Here is a 19,671-nt window from a genome sequence, read left to right on the forward strand (position 1 = left end):
GTCAAGAAACAATGTACTTAGGTCTGCATTGAATTTGAAGAGGTATTAAAAGGTCTTACATTTTGGTCTTACATTTTGGAGTGATTACTTAAAAAGTTTAAAATGCTGGTGATTACTGACAATAGTCTCCTAGTAGCCTCTGAGTCATTTTACTTTTTCTCTTAGTCTTACATTTAAGTTGTGGGAGATCTTGGGAGTACCTTGATTGCCAAATCCCAGGCTAGTATATGTGATATGTAGTAGGTGGGCGGTGATTGCCAAATTCCAGGCTAGTATGTAGTATGTAGTATGTGGGTGGTGATTGCCAAATTCCAGGCTAGTATGTGGTATGTAGTAGGTGGGCGGTGATTGCCAAATTCCAGGCTAGTATGTAGTATGTAGTATGTGGGTGGTGATTGCCAAATTCCAGGCTAGTATGTGGTATGTAGTAGTTGGGCGGTGATTGCCAAATTCCAGGCTAGTATGTAGTATGTAATAGGTGGGCGGGCCAGGCTATGTAGCAGCACTATATTCAACACTCTCTTGCTGTCCAGTTGGTTCTATAGCTTAGGTTTGCACACGTTGTTTTCCACCACTCCATATCTCTATGTGTTTACCCACATCCCAGACTTTACCACACATTTCCACTCCATATCTCTATGTGTTTACCCACATCCCAGACTTTACCACACATTTCCACTCCATATCTATATATGTTTACCCACATCCCAGACTACACACGTTTCCACTCCATATCTCTATGTGTTTACCCACATCCCAGACTACACACATTTCCACTCCATATCTCTATGTGTTTACCCACATCCCAGACTACACACATTTCCACTCCATATCTCTATGTGTTTACCCACATCCCAGACTACACACGTTTCCACTCCATATCTATATATGTTTACCCACATCCCAGACTACACACATTTCCACCACTCCATATCTCTATGTGTTTACCCACATCCCAGACTACACACATTTCCACTCCATATCTATATGTGTTTACCCACATCCCAGACTACACACGTTTCCACTCCATGTGTCTGTTTGAAACGGAAGACAGCTGCCTGCTGCCTCCCTCCCTACATAGAGAGCTGTCCCACTAGACATGACTTTGCTCCCTCCCTACATAGAGAGCTGTCTCACTAGACATGACTTTGCTCCCTCCCTACATAGAGAGCTGTCTCACTAGACATGACTTTGCTCCCTCCCTACATAGAGAGCTGTCTCACTAGACATGACTTTGCTCCCTCCCTACATAGAGAGCTGTCTCACTAGACATGATGGAGTAATTTGTGCAGCTGTTGTTCCCTGGTAAGTACTAAATAAACCCATGCATGATAAATGGGTATAGGCCTATGTGCTGGAAAGGACATAAAAGTTAATGGGAAATAAAGGACATACCGGTAGTTTCTTAGAAACACCTGTGTTCTTTCCTGGTAAATACACTGTTTTAAGCAAAGTTATTACCAGCCAAAACAGCATAAGGACATGGGGTAAGTAGTTGAATGGGTGACATACTGGACAATATTACAGGTAATTGGGTCATCATTTCTCTCTTTTACATGGTTATTGGGTTACAAGGTTTTGGTAGTTACCTTAATAATTCCTGGAGTAATTACCTATTAATGCAAAATAGTTTCATGGTAATAATGAAAGTATTTCTAAGTAATTGATACCTAATTAATCTGTAGTTACCATCCTTTTACCTATGTTAGTTACCATGTAATGTCTTGATATTACCATATTGTTACTGGGTAAATACCTAGTTATTAGGGGACTGTAAAAGAAAGGGTTACCAGATAGGCATCTTAACTCGTTGAGTGTCAAACACGTAATATTACGTTTTTAGCTTTTTTCTTTTTAATTACGAAACTAGACACTCTAACACACCTTATATGTGATTTTGGGAACTCTGTGATGAATGGAAATAAAATATATGACGATTGAAAACTCACAATCTGGACATTTGATCATAACTCGGTTGCCGCTTTGGGTCGAATCAGTGACGCATGCACGTCAGGTCAAAACCAGGCCATTTTCGTGGGTCTATCACTAGGTGGCAGTCTCGCCAGGTCTCGCTGATCACTTCCCGGAAAGTTTACAGGAAACACTTCATATTTCATGAAAGACGTTACATCTCCATTTCTAGAAAAAAACAGCGATTTTGATGAAAACTAGCCACTGTTTAGCTTGGGATTTCTCAGGAACAGAGGCGTGTAGAAATACACAGTTTGCACCCACTGAGAGCTTAAAGTCTGACCTTTTAATCAAGCTATTCTACGTGTTCATAGCTATAACACAGAATATGCTGTGGCTGTACAAAAATCATCAACAATGGTCTAGATTGCTGGCACTCTAGGACAAAGCTTCCGAAAACAGCTTGGCATTCAATGAGTTAAAAGGGAGCAGTTTACCCGTTTCAAACAGACGTAGTATATCCATGTACCCACATCCCAGACTTTACACACGGTTCCAGCACTCCATATTTCTCTGTGTATACTCACATCCCAGACATTACCACAGGGAAGCACCAGCACCAAAAGTCTGTATCATTAGACAAAAGTGTAATGTATGATTATAAATGTGAGTCTCTTCTCTGTATCATTAGATAAAAGTGTTCTGCTAAATGAATGACACAAAATGTGAGTCTTCTGTGTCTTTAGATAAAAGTGTTCTGCTAAATGAATGACTGTAAATGTGAGTCTCTTCTCTTGTGTATCATTAGATAAAAGTGCTAAATGAATGACTCTAAATGTGAGTCTCTTCTCTTCTGTATCATTAGATAAAAGTGTTAAATGAATGACTGTAAATGTGAGTCTCTTCTCTTGTGTATCATTAGATAAAAGTGCTAAATGAATGACTGTAAATGTGAGTCTCTTCTCTTGTGTATCATTAGATAAAAGTGCTAAATGAATGACTGTAAATGTGAGTCTCTTCTCTTGTGTATCATTAGATAAAAGTGCTAAATGAATGACTGTAAATGTGAGTCTCTTCTCTTGTGTATCATTAGATAAAAGTGCTAAATGAATGACTGTAAATGTGAGTCTCTTCTCTTGTGTATCATTAGATAAAAGTGCTAAATGAATGACTGTAAATGTGAGTCTCTTCTCTTGTGTATCATTAGATAAAAGTGCTAAATGAATGACTGTAAATGTGAGTCTCTTCTCTTGTGTATCATTAGATAAAAGTGCTAAATGAATGACTGTAAATGTGAGTCTCTTCTCTTGTGTATCATTAGATAAAAGTGTTAAATGAATGACTGTAAATGTGAGTCTCTTCTCTTGTGTATCTGCAGTAAAAAGAAGAAGAAACGGGAGCTCCGGAACAGACCAGACCATGAATCCATCCACAGAAATTAAAGCAGAGCAGGTACTGTGTTTGGATTTCCTCTAGTACTAGTATTGACAGATGCAGTGCTAATTCTCCTTCCTCTAGTACTAGTATTGACAGATGCAGTGCTAATTCTCCTTCCTCTAGTACTAGTATTGACAGATGCAGTGCTAATTCTCCTCTAGTACTAGTATTGACAGATGCAGTGCTAATTCTCCTCTAGTACTAGTATTGACAGATGCAGTGCTAATTCTCCTCTAGTACTAGTGTTGACAGATGCATTGCTAATTCTCCTCTAGTACTAGTATTGACAGATGCAGTGCTAATTCTCCTTCCTCTAGTACTAGTATTGACAGATGCAGTGCTAATTCTCCTCTAGTACTAGTATTGACAGATGCAGTGCTAATTCTCCTCTAGTACTAGTATTGACAGATGCAGTGCTAATTCTCCTCTAGTACTAGTATTGACAGATGCAGTGCTAATTCTCCTCTAGTACTAGTATTGACAGATGCAGTGCTAATTCTCCTCTAGTACTAGTATTGACAGATGCAGTGCTAATTCTCCTCTAGTACTAGTGTTGACAGATGCATTGCTAATTCTCCTCTAGTACTAGTATTGACAGATGCAGTGCTAATTCTCCTTCCTCTAGTACTAGTATTGACAGATGCAGTGCTAATTCTCCTCTAGTACTAGTATTGACAGATGCAGTGCTAATTCTCCTCTAGTACTAGTATTGACAGATGCAGTGCTAATTCTCCTCTAGTACTAGTATTGACAGATGCAGTGCTAATTCTCCTTCCTCTAGTACTAGTATTGACAGATGCAGTGCTAATTCTCCTCTAGTACTAGTATTGACAGATGCAGTGCTAATTCTCCTTCCTCTAGTACTAGTATTGACAGATGCAGTGCTAATTCTCCTTCCTCTAGTACTAGTATTGACAGATGCAGTGCTAATTCTCCTTCCTCTAGTACTAGTATTGACAGATGCAGTGCTAATTCTCCTCTAGTACTAGTGTTGACAGATGCAGTGCTAATTCTCCTTCCTCTAGTACTAGTATTGACAGATGCAGTGCTAATTCTCCTTCCTCTAGTACTAGTATTGACAGATGCAGTGCTAATTCTCCTCTAGTACTAGTATTGACAGATGCAGTGCTAATTCTCCTTCCTCTAGTACTAGTATTGACAGATGCAGTGCTAATTCTCCTCTAGTACTAGTGTTGACAGATGCAGTGCTAATTCTCCTCTAGTACTAGTATTGACAGATGCAGTGCTAATTCTCCTCTAGTACTAGTATTGACAGATGCAGTGCTAATTCTCCTTCCTCTAGTACTAGTATTGACAGATGCAGTGCTAATTCTCCTCTAGTACTAGTGTTGACAGATGCAGTGCTAATTCTCCTTCCTCTAGTACTAGTATTGACAGATGCAGTGCTAATTCTCCTTCCTCTAGTACTAGTATTGACAGATGCAGTGCTAATTCTCCTCTAGTACTAGTATTGACAGATGCAGTGCTAATTCTCCTTCCTCTAGTACTAGTATTGACAGATGCAGTGCTAATTCTCCTCTAGTACTAGTGTTGACAGATGCAGTGCTAATTCTCCTCTAGTACTAGTATTGACAGATGCAGTGCTAATTCTCCTCTAGTACTAGTATTGACAGATGCAGTGCTAATTCTCCTTCCTCTAGTACTAGTATTGACAGATGCAGTGCTAATTCTCCTCTAGTACTAGTATTGACAGATGCAGTGCTAATTCTCCTTCCTCTAGTACTAGTATTGACAGAAGCAGTGCTAATTCTCCTCTAGTACTAGTATTGACAGATGCAGTGCTAATTCTCCTTCCTCTAGTACTAGTATTGACAGATGCAGTGCTAATTCTCCTCTAGTACTAGTGTTGACAGATGCAGTGCTAATTCTCCTCTAGTACTAGTATTGACAGATGCAGTGCTAATTCTCCTCTAGTACTAGTATTGACAGATGCAGTGCTAATTCTCCTTCCTCTAGTACTAGTATTGACAGATGCAGTGCTAATTCTCCTCTAGTACTAGTGTTGACAGATGCAGTGCTAATTCTCCTTCCTCTAGTACTAGTATTGACAGATGCAGTGCTAATTCTCCTTCCTCTAGTACTAGTATTGACAGATGCAGTGCTAATTCTCCTCTAGTACTAGTATTGACAGATGCAGTGCTAATTCTCCTTCCTCTAGTACTAGTGTTGACAGATGCAGTGCTAATTCTCCTCTAGTACTAGTATTGACAGATGCAGTGCTAATTCTCCTCTAGTACTAGTATTGACAGATGCAGTGCTAATTCTCCTTCCTCTAGTACTAGTATTGACAGATGCAGTGCTAATTCTCCTCTAGTACTAGTATTGACAGATGCAGTGCTAATTCTCCTTCCTCTAGTACTAGTATTGACAGAAGCAGTGCTAATTCTCCTCTAGTACTAGTATTGACAGATGCAGTGCTAATTCTCCTTCCTCTAGTACTAGTATTGACAGATGCAGTGCTAATTCTCCTCTAGTACTAGTGTTGACAGATGCAGTGCTAATTCTCCTCTAGTACTAGTATTGACAGATGCAGTGCTAATTCTCCTTCTACTAGTACTAGTATTGACAGATGCAGCGCTAATTCTCCTTCCTCTAGTACTAGTATTGACAGATGCAGTGCTAATTCTCCTCTAGTACTAGTGTTGACAGATGCAGTGCTAATTCTCCTCTAGTACTAGTATTGACAGATGCAGTGCTAATTCTCCTCTAGTACTAGTATTGACAGATGCAGTGCTAATTCTCCTTCCTCTAGTACTAGTATTGACAGAAGCAGTGCTAATTCTCCTCTAGTACTAGTATTGACAGATGCAGTGCTAATTCTCCTTCCTCTAGTACTAGTATTGACAGATGCAGTGCTAATTCTCCTCTAGTACTAGTGTTGACAGATGCAGTGCTAATTCTCCTCTAGTACTAGTATTGACAGATGCAGTGTTAATTCTCCTCTAGTACTAGTATTGACAGATGCAGTGCTAATTCTCCTTCTACTAGTACTAGTATTGACAGATGCAGTGCTAATTCTCCTTCCTCTAGTACTAGTATTGACAGATGCAGTGCTAATTCTCCTCTAGTACTAGTATTGACAGATGCAGTGCTAATTCTCCTTCCTCTAGTACTAGTATTGACAGATGCAGTGCTAATTCTCCTCTAGTACTAGTGTTGACAGATGCAGTGCTAATTCTCCTCTAGTACTAGTATTGACAGATGCAGTGCTAATTCTCCTCTAGTACTAGTATTGACAGATGCAGTGCTAATTCTCCTTCCTCTAGTACTAGTATTGACAGATGCAGTGCTAATTCTCCTCTAGTACTAGTATTGACAGATGCAGTGCTAATTCTCCTTCCTCTAGTACTAGTATTGACAGAAGCAGTGCTAATTCTCCTCTAGTACTAGTATTGACAGATGCAGTGCTAATTCTCCTTCCTCTAGTACTAGTATTGACAGATGCAGTGCTAATTCTCCTCTAGTACTAGTGTTGACAGATGCAGTGCTAATTCTCCTCTAGTACTAGTATTGACAGATGCAGTGCTAATTCTCCTCTAGTACTAGTATTGACAGATGCAGTGCTAATTCTCCTTCTACTAGTACTAGTATTGACAGATGCAGCGCTAATTCTCCTTCCTCTAGTACTAGTATTGACAGATGCAGTGCTAATTCTCCTCTAGTACTAGTGTTGACAGATGCAGTGCTAATTCTCCTCTAGTACTAGTATTGACAGATGCAGTGCTAATTCTCCTCTAGTACTAGTATTGACAGATGCAGTGCTAATTCTCCTTCCTCTAGTACTAGTATTGACAGAAGCAGTGCTAATTCTCCTCTAGTACTAGTATTGACAGATGCAGTGCTAATTCTCCTTCCTCTAGTACTAGTATTGACAGATGCAGTGCTAATTCTCCTCTAGTACTAGTGTTGACAGATGCAGTGCTAATTCTCCTCTAGTACTAGTATTGACAGATGCAGTGTTAATTCTCCTCTAGTACTAGTATTGACAGATGCAGTGCTAATTCTCCTTCTACTAGTACTAGTATTGACAGATGCAGCGCTAATTCTCCTTCCTCTAGTATTAGTATTGACAGATGCAGTGCTAATTCTCCTTTAGCACTAGTGCTAATCCCCATGTATAGTCTCTGTATTTGCTCTGCAGCTTCAATGTGTTTCTATTGCTGTAGCTGTAGCTCTGTAGCTTTCTAGTAGGGCTGTGTATTGGCAAGAATCTGGCGATACAATATGTATACATGGCTCACGATTTAATATATTGCAATATATTTCAATGCAAAAGGCAATGTACTACGATTTTCAAGTCTAATTTGAGAGAAAAAAACTGATATTATGAAGAAGACACATCATACACCTGAAATGGAAGTAAAACACAATAGTGCTTGCTTGTAAACATGAATAAATATGCGATATCTGTTTTTTATCAATATTTTCTTACACCCCTAGTAGCTGTAGCTTTGTATCTTAAATGTTATTCTATTGCTGTAGGTCACCTTGGATAAAAGCATCAATGATATAAATGTAATGTAAATATCATTCAATATAAATGGATTCACTTGAATGATATTTGTGATTCACAATAATGCCAGTAGTATAAATGTAAACCCATGTAGGAAAAGCTGTGCAAAATGGTAAAGAAAATAAGCAATTAGCAAGAGAGAGTTGAGAGATAAATAGCATTAGCATACCCCTGAACCCCAGACCTAATAGGCACACATCTACACTGCAAAAAATGAATTCTAACCAAGTGTTATTGATCTTATATTAAGATTAAAAAATCTAATTTTAAATCTAAAATCTAGTTTTTAGTATGAAAAGACTTACCTAGCGCCCTCTCAAAAGATCATTTTGACTTAATTTAAGAAGACTTTAACTTATTTTAAGGAGTCTTATCAAGACAAATTTGCTTAACGCACTGGCAGACAAATTTGCTTATTTTTAGGACAAATTTGCTTAACGCACTGGCAGACAAATTTGCTTGTTTTCAAGATAAGATGTCTTAAAATAAGTGAATTATTTTTTAAATTAAGTCAAATGATTTCACAAGAAAGCGCTAGGTAAGTCTCTTTATACTGAAAACAATACCAACTAGGTTTTCTTATCTTGATATAAGATTAATAAAACTTGGTTAGATTTTGTTAGATAAGCATGTTTTTGCAGTGTAACTTTTACCAGACACATCAATACAGTCACCAAAAAGCAACTTGGGGTTGATTGTCCCCAAAGCTACTTGGGGTTAAGTGCCTTGCTCAAGGGCACTTAGTCCGGAATTGAACCCACAACTTTTCAGGCTACTGCATGCTAACCCAGCTCCTTAGCCACTATGCTAACACTGCCCTACAGCTAAGCTGTAATGTCATTGCACCTAGCCACCCCTGCTGTATAAGAATATCCTGTGAATGCCCAAATTATGCAGTAGCATCGTTACCCCATATCATGTATAAGTTCAGTGTTCACAGCCAATCCTTGAGTCTTGGCTTTACTGAAGAGGAAACGAATCACTAAAGAGAAAATCAACATAGCTCTATCAGGGGGATCCTCAAGTGCTGCCTGAGGTCATGTGTGTCTTTCAACTGTCAAGTCGAATAAAAATATAACACATTAGCATGATAGTCCATAAGTTTGACAGATAGTTTAAACAGAGACTTAATGGTGGAGATAAATGACTTAAGGGGAACACTGAAAGATGGCCAAGTGCTGAATTGTAAGTCCTTTCTCATTGTTGTAAACAATCTGTTTTTGTCAGTTTGCACAAAACCGTTATATCTGCTCAGACAAACATGTTTGCGACGTTCACCTTCCGACGTTGAAATTTGAACGCACCTCAAGCAGTACACTCGTCTTGGCTCCACAGCCCAGTACACTCTCATCTAAGTCACCTTCAAAAAGACCGCACAAGCTTCGCAATCTCTAAAGCCACCGCTGGCTCTACTATCTTCAAAAAGACCGCACAAGCTTCGCAATCTCTAAAGCCACCGCTGACTCTCCTATCTTCAAAAAGACAGCACAAGGTTTGCAATCTCTAAAGCAAGTGGTATGCACCCCCACGTACATTTAAAGACATGATCAAAGACATGAGGTAAATGTGACGCGCGGCCCCATACTTTGGGAGGTAAATGTGACGCGCGGCCCCATACTTTGGGAGGCACACGACACCCCCGTATGGTGCGTTGCTGATGCATTCTCGTCACGTCGGGACACAGACGCAGGACTATATTCGGGCCCTAATGGAGAACAAGGTAAGAAAACAATTATACTGTATGTTGTCCTCCGATATGGCAAGGGGGCTACTACTAGCTACCATTCTCATATTTACTTTCTGCCATTGGCAAATAAACCTGCTCCACTTACAGGTTTAGAAGACGCACCTGTTTGGTGGTGTTTTTGCCATACATCACAGCCTGCAAGTGAACAGTCCAGTCGCCATGGTGTTCATTGACGTAACAACGCAGGGTACGTTTAACATTCTGATTTGTGCGCTCATGCTATACAGTATATAAACAAACAAAGGTGTATATTAAAATCATTCAATTTTAAAAAACTATATGAAATATTTAAAAATATATTAAGTTAATACCAAAACACTTTCAGCCTTAGTAAGTGAATAGTAATAAGGGACCATTCGTTATTTATAAACGGGACCACCGGAGGAAAATAGGGGAGGGTCATGTCTTTTTATTCTTTGTTGAGGGGAGGGTCACCTAACTTTTTTTTGTCTAGGAGGGGGGGGGTCACCCATCTTTTGTATTAGGCCTAATGAAAACAGCAAAAAATCAAAGTGGCTTGTTTGATTGTTGATTTCGGTCGCCATATAACGTTCTCTTTCGTTCCATAGCTCTGTCAACATTGAACAATGAAAATAAGGGAGATTTCCCGGGTTTCTCACGCAAAAATACGGAAAATGTCAACATCCGTCCCCATTAACGTTGGAAGGGTTGGATTTAACTTTGCTAAATTTAACTTTGGTTTACTTGTAGTTTACCGTGTAGCCTAGCCTAACTTTAAACAGTGTGCATGCTTATAAAGCATACTTGTGCTTCATTCATCCACACATCCAGCTCCTAACGTTTTGATAAGCATTTCTACCAATTGACCTTGTTCCTGCCCATCTCTAGCTTTGCTGTCTCCATCCTTTCTGTTTTTGTTGTTTGCAAAAAAATATATAGTAGGCCCTATTTACTGGTAACCAGCAACAAGTGCAATTTGTTAATCGCTGTCATTCTTTCTCCTGCCAACAAAAATGTGTACGTTCCAAGTATCAGTGCATAATTCTGCTTCATACAGTTGAACAAATACATTGGTCATATAAATAGCCAGTTTATGGTCTACAGTGTAGAGTTGGTAAGTTATGGTAGGCCAACTTGGAGTGAATATACAGGGGGATTTCTTTGGCTCTTAGCCTGGCAGGTGCGCACGTAGACATAGCCTACGGCCGAACACTGCAAGCGCCAATGAATCGTGCTCTCACGACAACCACGTTGTTAACTTAAATAGGCCTACTGTAGGTTAACATCACTCTGAGTTCGCATTCAAGCAAGCAAAACGATGATTTGAATACATCTGTTTTTCTGGAAGGGCAAGGGGTAACAACAGGACAACACACAGGCCAGAATGCAGGACTAATGTTATGAGAGTAGGCCTATTACAGTAATATGGGATATTCTACGGGAAAATATTACAACGGCAAGACAGCGGGGAAAAGTTAAAATGATAGGCCTAAACCCGGAAAAAGTTGGCATGGTAGGTATTTTTCGGTCCCTGTGATTATTTGTGAAATTGTGCAAACGGCCTTTTCAAGTCATTTGAGAAGGAAAGAGTGTAGCAAGCTCCCAAATTGAAGCTCGTCTGAGAAATTGAGTTTTGGACAATGTTCAGCTTCGGCAGCTTTACAATGACTGAGGAAGCCTAGAGACGAGTCCATAGCAACAAGTTCATGTGTTGAATTTGTTATTACCCAGTGTGCTTTGTTGAATGGTCTCAATGTTTTATTGTTTTATTTCATGTGAATACTTACTAGGAGTAACTTATTTCAAGTAGGCTAATGCAGTTGCAGGAAGTGTGCATTAAGTTTCCATGCTTATTGTGTTTCCACAACAATGTTAGTGAGTAAATCTACTAAAATGGCCACCATCTTGGTGAAGTGTGATGTGTAAGATCAGAAAGCAGAGGGTGAGTTTAGAAAGACTAATTAAGTCAATGTCTTTTCATAGTGCTTTACAGCGTGGGCGGAAGATATCGACAATTGGTCAGGGAGGGTCATGTCTTTTTTAAAAAGACTGCTGGAGGGTCGTTGAAAATTCTCCTGCAGGCTGGGGAGGGTCATGCAACTTTTGATTGAAGCACTTAAAATCCCTCCGGTGTCCCCGTTTATAAATAACGAACGGTCCCTAACTAGGTATATTGTATTTAGATATATTTCCAGAGACATATAACAGACAATGCATAGTGGCACGAAGGTCTTTGAAGTTCTGTAGACCAGGCAAAGACACGGACAACCATGGGGGGTTCGATGGACATGGACAACCAGGCCGCTTAGGTGGACATGGACAACCATGGGGCTTTGGTGGACATGGACAACCAATGGGGGCTTTGGTGGACATGGACAACCAATGGGGGCTTTGGTGGAAATGGACAACCATGGGGTTTTGGAGGACATGGAAGTCACTGCACTCAAAAAAAATCAAAAAAGATGCATCAGGTTTGTCCAGTTGATCATCAGGCTCGTCTTGGTGTCATGAAATGGCTGTTCGTCACCAGGATGCACGGTGTCATGAAAAGGCTGTTCCTCACCAGGATTCACCGTGTTATGAAAAGGCTGTTCCTCACCAGAATGCACGGTGTCATGAAAAGGCTGTTCCTCACCAGGATGCATGGGAATAGACTCACACTTATTAGTAAGGCACAGAGTTCTTCCCTAAATGATCGCTTGCTAGCTTTGAGACAGTCGATGCCTAACCTGTTGTCTTGTAAACCAAGAAGCTTGGACGCTCAAGAACGATGGAAAGCAACAGAATTCCACCAATTTATGCTAACCACAGTGGTGTCAAAACATTAGTGTTTTTTGTTTGCACAAGTAAAGACTACAAGTTGAATCAGTGTGCTCCAGTCTGTTTTCTTTGTTGTAACATATTAGCAGGGCACATATATCTTTCCTAAATTAAATCAATGTAGGCAATGTATGCTGTATATAGGGAAAATGGTTTTGAAGGAAATGTTGAGGCCAGATGTGTATGAACATTTTCAGTAGTTCTAGTGATTCGTGTTTGCCCCAACTTAATCCAATACCCCCACATGTGTGGAAAAGACCTACTCACCTACTTTGTTGTAGGAGCCAAACAGCTGTATGGTCCTGAATTCATTGTCTATAATATTCATTGCATTTTACATTTAGCAGATGAGGCAAAAGCCTTTAAAGGCCTTGATAAGTGATTGGCATTTCCATACAAAAACGTCAATCAAAAGATTTGTGATTGGTCAGCCAGGTCAAAGGTCAACTGCAGAACCTTTTCTTAATAAACAACTGCAGAAGGTACAACGGGCTCTATGCATGCACCACTTCTGCGTTTGGGTAAAGATGCTAAGACATTTCCGGTCAGCGAGATTGAGCGTAATTTCTGTTTGGTTCTCTAACTCTTTGGGAAAAGTGTGGAAACTGAGAATAGAATTACATTTAGCAGACCCTGCATTTCAGCACACAACAGTGGTGGCTATAAGTGCTGTACTCCCGTATTTGAAATGACACTTTAATACGGTTACACGTCATTGTGATATTAGGTACATGTTAAAAGAAGTAACACAAATAAACAACAACGGCGGCGACAAAAATCAGCAGTTTTGGCGACTAGCACTCCATGGCTCTATGGGCACTACGGTCGGCAGATGTTTATAAGCATCCTGAGATTTCACCGGGAAATACGTCATGCTCGCACGACGGACGCGCCTATAGCCTTGAGGCTCTGTTTAAAGGAACACACTAATATTTTGGGGAAATTAGCTTATTCCCTGTCTCTCCCAGAGTTCGAGGACAGTAAAAATACATATCCTTCTCGTCTCTGTGCATGCAGTAACTCAGTCTGAAGCACCCACCGTTAGCATAGCTTAGCATAGGTCGTTGAGGTGGGCAGTTCCAACTAGCCTATAGCACCCAAAAGTGACATACATATGCAAATGCATATCCAACATCTCAACTTGAAAAGCAAGCAATCATGATTCATAATGAGAGCTCTGCCAGTTTAATGAGTATTTCTGTTAGGTATCATGTTAGAGATGTAGATCTTAGATCTTTTCAGGAATACAATATGTTTTTTTAATGACTTTTCCAGTTAATAGGGCAGGCCACATGGATATGTTTACAGTATATTCCTCTCTACTTTTTACAGATGTTTCAAGTGGTGGAGTTTCATAAAGAAAACCCGATAACAGTGGCTGTGGTGGTGAAATCATGGATTGCTGCCACTTCAGAGGTAAGAATAATATTGGAAAAAAGAAAATACACCAAGTGGATCAGTGTTTCCCACAGAATTGAATTTGTGGGAATTCTATTTGTGGTGTTAGGTTTGCAGAATTAACTTGAATGCAACAGTTTTTCGCAAATTAGCACAGCGTGGTTATGATGCTAACCAGATTTAAGCACAACCTGGAAAATCATTGTGTGGTGGTCAATGTTGATATTGTGGTGGGCCGCCATAAATAAGTCAATGTATGGGAAACACTGTGGATGTTGGAATGCCTGCTAGCAGAGTGGAGCGATAAGCCTTGTGTTTTCGATTGGCAGGGACACATTTGCTATTGGCCCCCCTCGAAAGCTTCAAAGAAGGTTAAGAGAGCGGTTGCCCCTGACAAAGACAGGTGGCAAAAGCGCCCAGTGAGGATGGTGCCACACACACCAACTAGTAAGTCACAGTTATATCCATTTAATTGCACTGCTGCTTAGTAAGTCACTGTAATATCTGTTTAATTGCACTGCTGCTTAGTAAGTCACAGTCATATCTGTTTAATTGCACTGCTGTTTAGTAAGTCACAGTCATATCTGTTTAATTGCACTGCTGCTTAGTAAGTCACAGTCATATCCGTTTAATTGCACTGCTGCTGCAATAGACCTTTTTCACATGTTGACATGAAATAGTGGGGCAAGCACAGGTGTTACTAATTACGTTAATTAAGTCTTTGTTTAGTTCAAACGAAGCAAGAACCTTAATTAATGTCATTAACGACACCTGGGCCTGCCATATATGTCATTAACGACACCTGGGCCTGCCATATAGGTCATTAATATCACCTGGGCCTGTCATATATTTAATGTGAAAAAGGTCCACTTTCTGTTAACTTTCCAAAATGCACTTTCTGTTTTATTGCTCTTAATTCTGTATTTTATTCATTTAACTTCCCTTTTTTTGTTTTCCTGTTTTTTGAAGTTTATCTCTAGATTATTTTAACTCATTGAGTGCCAAAAACGTAATATTACGTTTTTCCTTCCCATGCGTTGAGTGCCAAAAACGTAATATTACGTTTTTAGCTTTTTTTTTTAATTACGAAACTAGACACTCTAACAAACATTATATGTGATTTTGGCAACTTTGTGATGAATGGAAATGAAATATATGACGATCGAAAACTCATGAAAACGCACAATCTGGACATTTTATCTGGACATTTTATCATAACTCGGTTGCCGCTTTTGGTTGAATCAGTGACGCTTGCACGTCAGCTCAAAACCAGGCCATTTTCGTGGGTCTATCACTAGGTGGCAGTCTAGCCAGGTCTCGCTGATCACTTCCCGGAAAGTTTACAGGCAACACTTCATATTTCATGAAAGACGTTTTATCTCTATTTCTAGAAAAAAAAAACAGCGATTTTGATGAAAACTAGCCACTGTTTAGCTTGGGATTTCTCAGGAACAGAGGCGTGTAGAAATACACGGTTTGCACCCACTGAGAGCTTAAAGTCTGACCTTTTAATCGAGCTATTCTACGTGTTCATAGCTATAACACAGAATATGCTGTGGCTGTACAAAAATCATCAACAATGGTCTAGATTGCTGGCACTCTAGGACAAAGCTTCCGAAAACAGCTTGGCATTCAATGAGTTAATTTATTTTGTTATAGAACCATACTAGTTTTAAGCTGTTTGTATTCTATTCATAATACCTTTTAACCTATCTGTTCTTATTTCTAACTTTTGCTTTGACATTGTAAAACACAGTTGAGCTGCCCCTGTGTATGATGCACTACACAAAACTGCCTTGCCTGTGTCAAACCTACTCACCACTTCACTCGAATAAAACGTGAAGATGTACTTTGACCAATTTCAGATGAATACATGAAGGCATTGCATTGGGCAAGGATGGCAGAGTCACAGTGTAGTGTGGAGAGCAACACCGGGATGGACAAGAGGACCAGCGTTGTGTATGTGGAGGACACTTCGGACAGCAGCAGTGAGTGGATAGTTCAGACTACATTGTGGTCCGTTAAGCTAGCCCCCCATATAGCCGTAGTCATGCAGCAGTGAGTGGATAGTTCAGACTTCACTACATTGTGGTCCGTTTAGCTAGCCCCGCATATAGCCGTCTAGCCTCCCATATAGCCGTCGTCATGCAGCAGTGAGTGGATTGCATAGTTCAGACTTCACTACATTGTGGTCCGTTAAGCTAGCCTCCCATATAGCCGTCATCATGTGTGCACGGTCACTTGCCCATCAGAGCCAAAATCTTTAACTGGCAAACTTTGGATAAACTTTTGGTGCTGACAAAATAGAACTGAATTGTAATTTACTCAGTGGCACGGTGGCAAAATTCGATGCTAATGTGTGGGGTTGTATTGAGAACAGTTCCATACACATAGCTTGTCTTGTTGTATTGTTATTGTTTTGTCTGTTGTTATGCTTTCCTTCTACTATGTTAAGCAACCTTGGGTTTGAGAAAGGTGCTATTTAAAATAAACATATTATTATTTACAAAATGAAATGTCAAAAGCGGATAGTGCCATATTTATGTCGGTGTGCAGAGCGCTTTAGTATACTTTCTAAATACGACATCTTGGGATACTTGTGTTGTAGCAACAGACGATGAGGACCAACCTGTACCCAGGCTCAGCCACCAGGCCTTGGCTCCACCACCACCACCACCACCACCACAGCCAAGATCCCAACAGCATGACAGTGGTAAGCTGTATTTGTTGAAGCATAAAAAGGCCCAAACCTAAAACCTTTCAATGGAGGCTAACTAATGGTTTCTTACTCCATTGATGGCCTTTTTCTCACAGCAGTCCTTTTGACATGAAATATATGGCCAGGTGTTAATAATGACATCAATAAGCCTGTTTCACAGTGTCTATGTGTCCAGCCTCGTTGATGTTATTGATACCTTGGGCCAATGGGCTAATAAAGGTTCTGATTATGTTACACTTGAATTGAACAGAAGATATTTGGTTACACCTGTGCTTGCTCTGCGTAAAAAAGGTCTGTTCAGCATATTTTACTGCTTTTCCCAGTACTCCATGGCAATTAGCAAAGCTGCATTGGCTATGAAAATATCCTTTTTTAAACACTCCAAATAAACTCTGGATTGAGAGGCATAACCTCCCCTACATGTATTGACATGTACACCAGCACACATAGTGGGGCAGTGTTAGCATAGTGGTTAAGGAACTGGGCTAGCATGCAGATCCCTGAAAAGTTGTGGGTTCAATTCCCGGCTTCCACCGTTGTGCCCTTGTGCAAGGTACTTAACCATGAGATGCTCTGGGGACAATGTAATCCCTTGTAAAGTAATTGGGAAATGTAAGCCACTTTGGATGAAAGTGCTAAATGAATAAATGTAATTGTATTGTAACATATACCTCCTTTCTTCTAGGCCTGTCACCGAACGGCTTGCCTACACCCAGTGGCAGCAGTAGCCTTGCATGTGGTCAGTAACCTGTTGCGATCACGTTCATCTAAGGCCATGTCCACATGTAGCGGGGCATTTTATAAAATATTTTTTAAGCGCTTTCGTCAGCACATTGTTTTCAAAAGCAAACATTTTTGGAAAACTTCTCAATTTAGGCAATAGTACTTAGACTGTTTATGTAACCAAAGCCATCCTTACACCAGACGACTTTGACAAGATTTGGGAAAGATTCTTGAAAGATCGTAGTCTTTTGAGTAAAGCTTGAATGGGGGGTGGGGGGGGGGTTACATAGTTACATAGAGACCATTTATGTAACTAAGTAGAAATGAGACTGCGTTGTGTTCATGCATCTCCACTGCCGGCTCCCTATTTCCAGTGTGAGCCCAGCCTCACTGCATGCCTAACAAAAAAAAGTGCCATTAGCCACGTTTACATGGACACTTACAGTATATTCCAAGAAGAAACATTAGAAACGGAAAAACGGAACATTCGAAACAGAATAACGGCTCAATCGGAATAAAAAGTGTCATGAAAAAAATCCGATCATTTTAATCTGAATGAATGAGGTGGTGTAGTCCGCTTCCTTATTCCCAGTGTGATCCCCGCCTCACTGTGTACCTACCAAATCAAAGTGCCATTGTGATAAATTATGCTGTAACTGATTTTAATAAGTGCTGGTCTCTCACTTCATGACTATACTATGTCTTGTGATGTTTATACATGCAGAATTCACAGACACGGCAGGTCAGACGGGCGACATTAAACAACTCATGGCAATGATGACCTGTGAGTTCAGCTACACTTCTTCACACGTTTTTTTAAAAAAAAAAAACATTTCTAAGTATATACAGTATAGGCCAAAAGTTTGGACACACCTTCTCATTTAATGTGTTTCCTTTATTTCCATGACTATTTACATTGTAGATTCATCAAAACTATTAATGAACACATGTGGAATTATGTACTTAACAAAAAAGTATGAAATAACTGAAAACATCTTATATTCTAGTTTCTTCAAAGTTGCTATTTTTTTTATTTAATACAATATTCAGCAAGCCATAACTTGACAAATATTCATCTGTGGGCCAAATAACAATCATTCATAGTTTTGATGCCTTCAGTGAGAATCTACAATGTAAATAGTCATGAAAATAAAGATAACGCATTGCAATGAGAAGGTGTGTCCAAACTTTTGGCCTGTACTGTACCTACCCATTTTATACGAATAATCAGCATTTATACTGAAATATCCCTTTCACCTCTAACAATTACTCAACCATATTGTTTACCCAACCATATTGTTTACTCCACCATATTGTTTACCCAACCATATTGTTTACTCAGCCATATTGCTTACTCCACCATATTGTGTTGTTTTCTGTACTGTACCTACCCATTTTATGCGAATAATCAGCATTTATACTGAAATATCCCTTTCACCTCTAACAATTACTCAACCATATTGTTTACTCAACCATATTGTTTACCCAACCATATTGTTTACTCCACCATATTGTTTACCCAACCATATTGTTTACTCCACCATATTGTGTTGTTTTCTTTGGGTGGTTAAGCATTCCAGACGAGGGTATTGGCCAAAATTGACCAGGTCCTGGAGACGAAGCAGGAGCTGATCAGACTGGTGTGTGCCTCCGCCACGTCGGCGCCCGCCAGCAACCTGCTGCCCGGCCCCTGTGCCACGCAAGAGGACCTCGACGCCCTGTGCGTACGCATCCTCACGGAGGACGGTTTCCAGAAACAGCTGGTGTGTGCAATTTAATGCTGTTCAGCAAGAAGTTACTGTGTGCCCATCACACCTTCTGGCAGGTGCAGGACAAATGAAAATATACACTTTTGTATAAGTATGTATATAGTATATATAAGTATGTATATATACTTTTTTGATCCCGTGAATTAGTGAAACACACACAGCACACAGTGAACACACAGTGAGGTGAAGCACACACTAATCCCGGCGCAGTGAGACTTATTTGTGGCGGCCCACCACAATATCTACATTGACCACCACACAATGATTTTCCAGGTTGAACTAAATTGTGCTTAAATCTGGTTAGCATCATAACCATTGAATAACCATTGAACACAAATAAGCCAATAGCAATTCATCAGGAGGCTTGGAAGGCAGGCACTGCAGTTAATACACAGGCGGGTGATTACTGTCTGCTCTTAACAAAGTATTCCGACTAAGTGGTTTGCGGTAAATTGTGGATTGTAGGGTGTTGCTCACGTCCTTAAATATAGTAAGGTCTAAAAAGTCAATGGACTTGTTTTTCTCCAGTGTGAAAGCAAGATAATCTGTAGTGGAATTGGCATAAGTCAAGAAACTATTTAGCTCATTGATTGTGTCCTTCCATATCAGAAGGACATCATCAATGTATCTGCGCCATAATGATATTTTGGAG

General features: G+C 40.0%; 1 protein-coding gene across 3 annotated transcripts in view; it reads left to right on the forward strand.

Moving 5' to 3' along the window:
• Window positions 1–19,671, forward strand: part of LOC143136585 (uncharacterized) — a 43,252-nt gene that overhangs the window by 6,796 nt on the left and 16,785 nt on the right. For 2 of the 3 annotated variants that reach the window (XM_076297303.1, XM_076297309.1), the window contains exon 9: window positions 3,290–3,363. In XM_076297303.1, coding sequence (XP_076153418.1) covers window positions 3,290–3,363 — 74 coding nt within the window. Of the gene's footprint in view, window positions 1–3,289; window positions 3,364–13,742; window positions 13,827–14,137; window positions 14,256–15,673; window positions 15,797–16,416; window positions 16,522–17,212; window positions 17,267–17,974; window positions 18,035–18,822; window positions 19,014–19,671 lie in introns of all 3 variants that reach the window. The other variant, XM_076297297.1, reaches the window with a different exon arrangement.

Source organism: Alosa pseudoharengus, unplaced genomic scaffold, assembly GCF_046254945.1.
Source record: "Alosa pseudoharengus isolate Yale_2024_CS ecotype anadromous, Long Island Sound unplaced genomic scaffold, YU_APseudo_1.1 YU_APseudo_1.1_scf_1, whole genome shotgun sequence".
Taxonomy (NCBI): Eukaryota; Metazoa; Chordata; class Actinopteri; order Clupeiformes; family Clupeidae; genus Alosa; species Alosa pseudoharengus.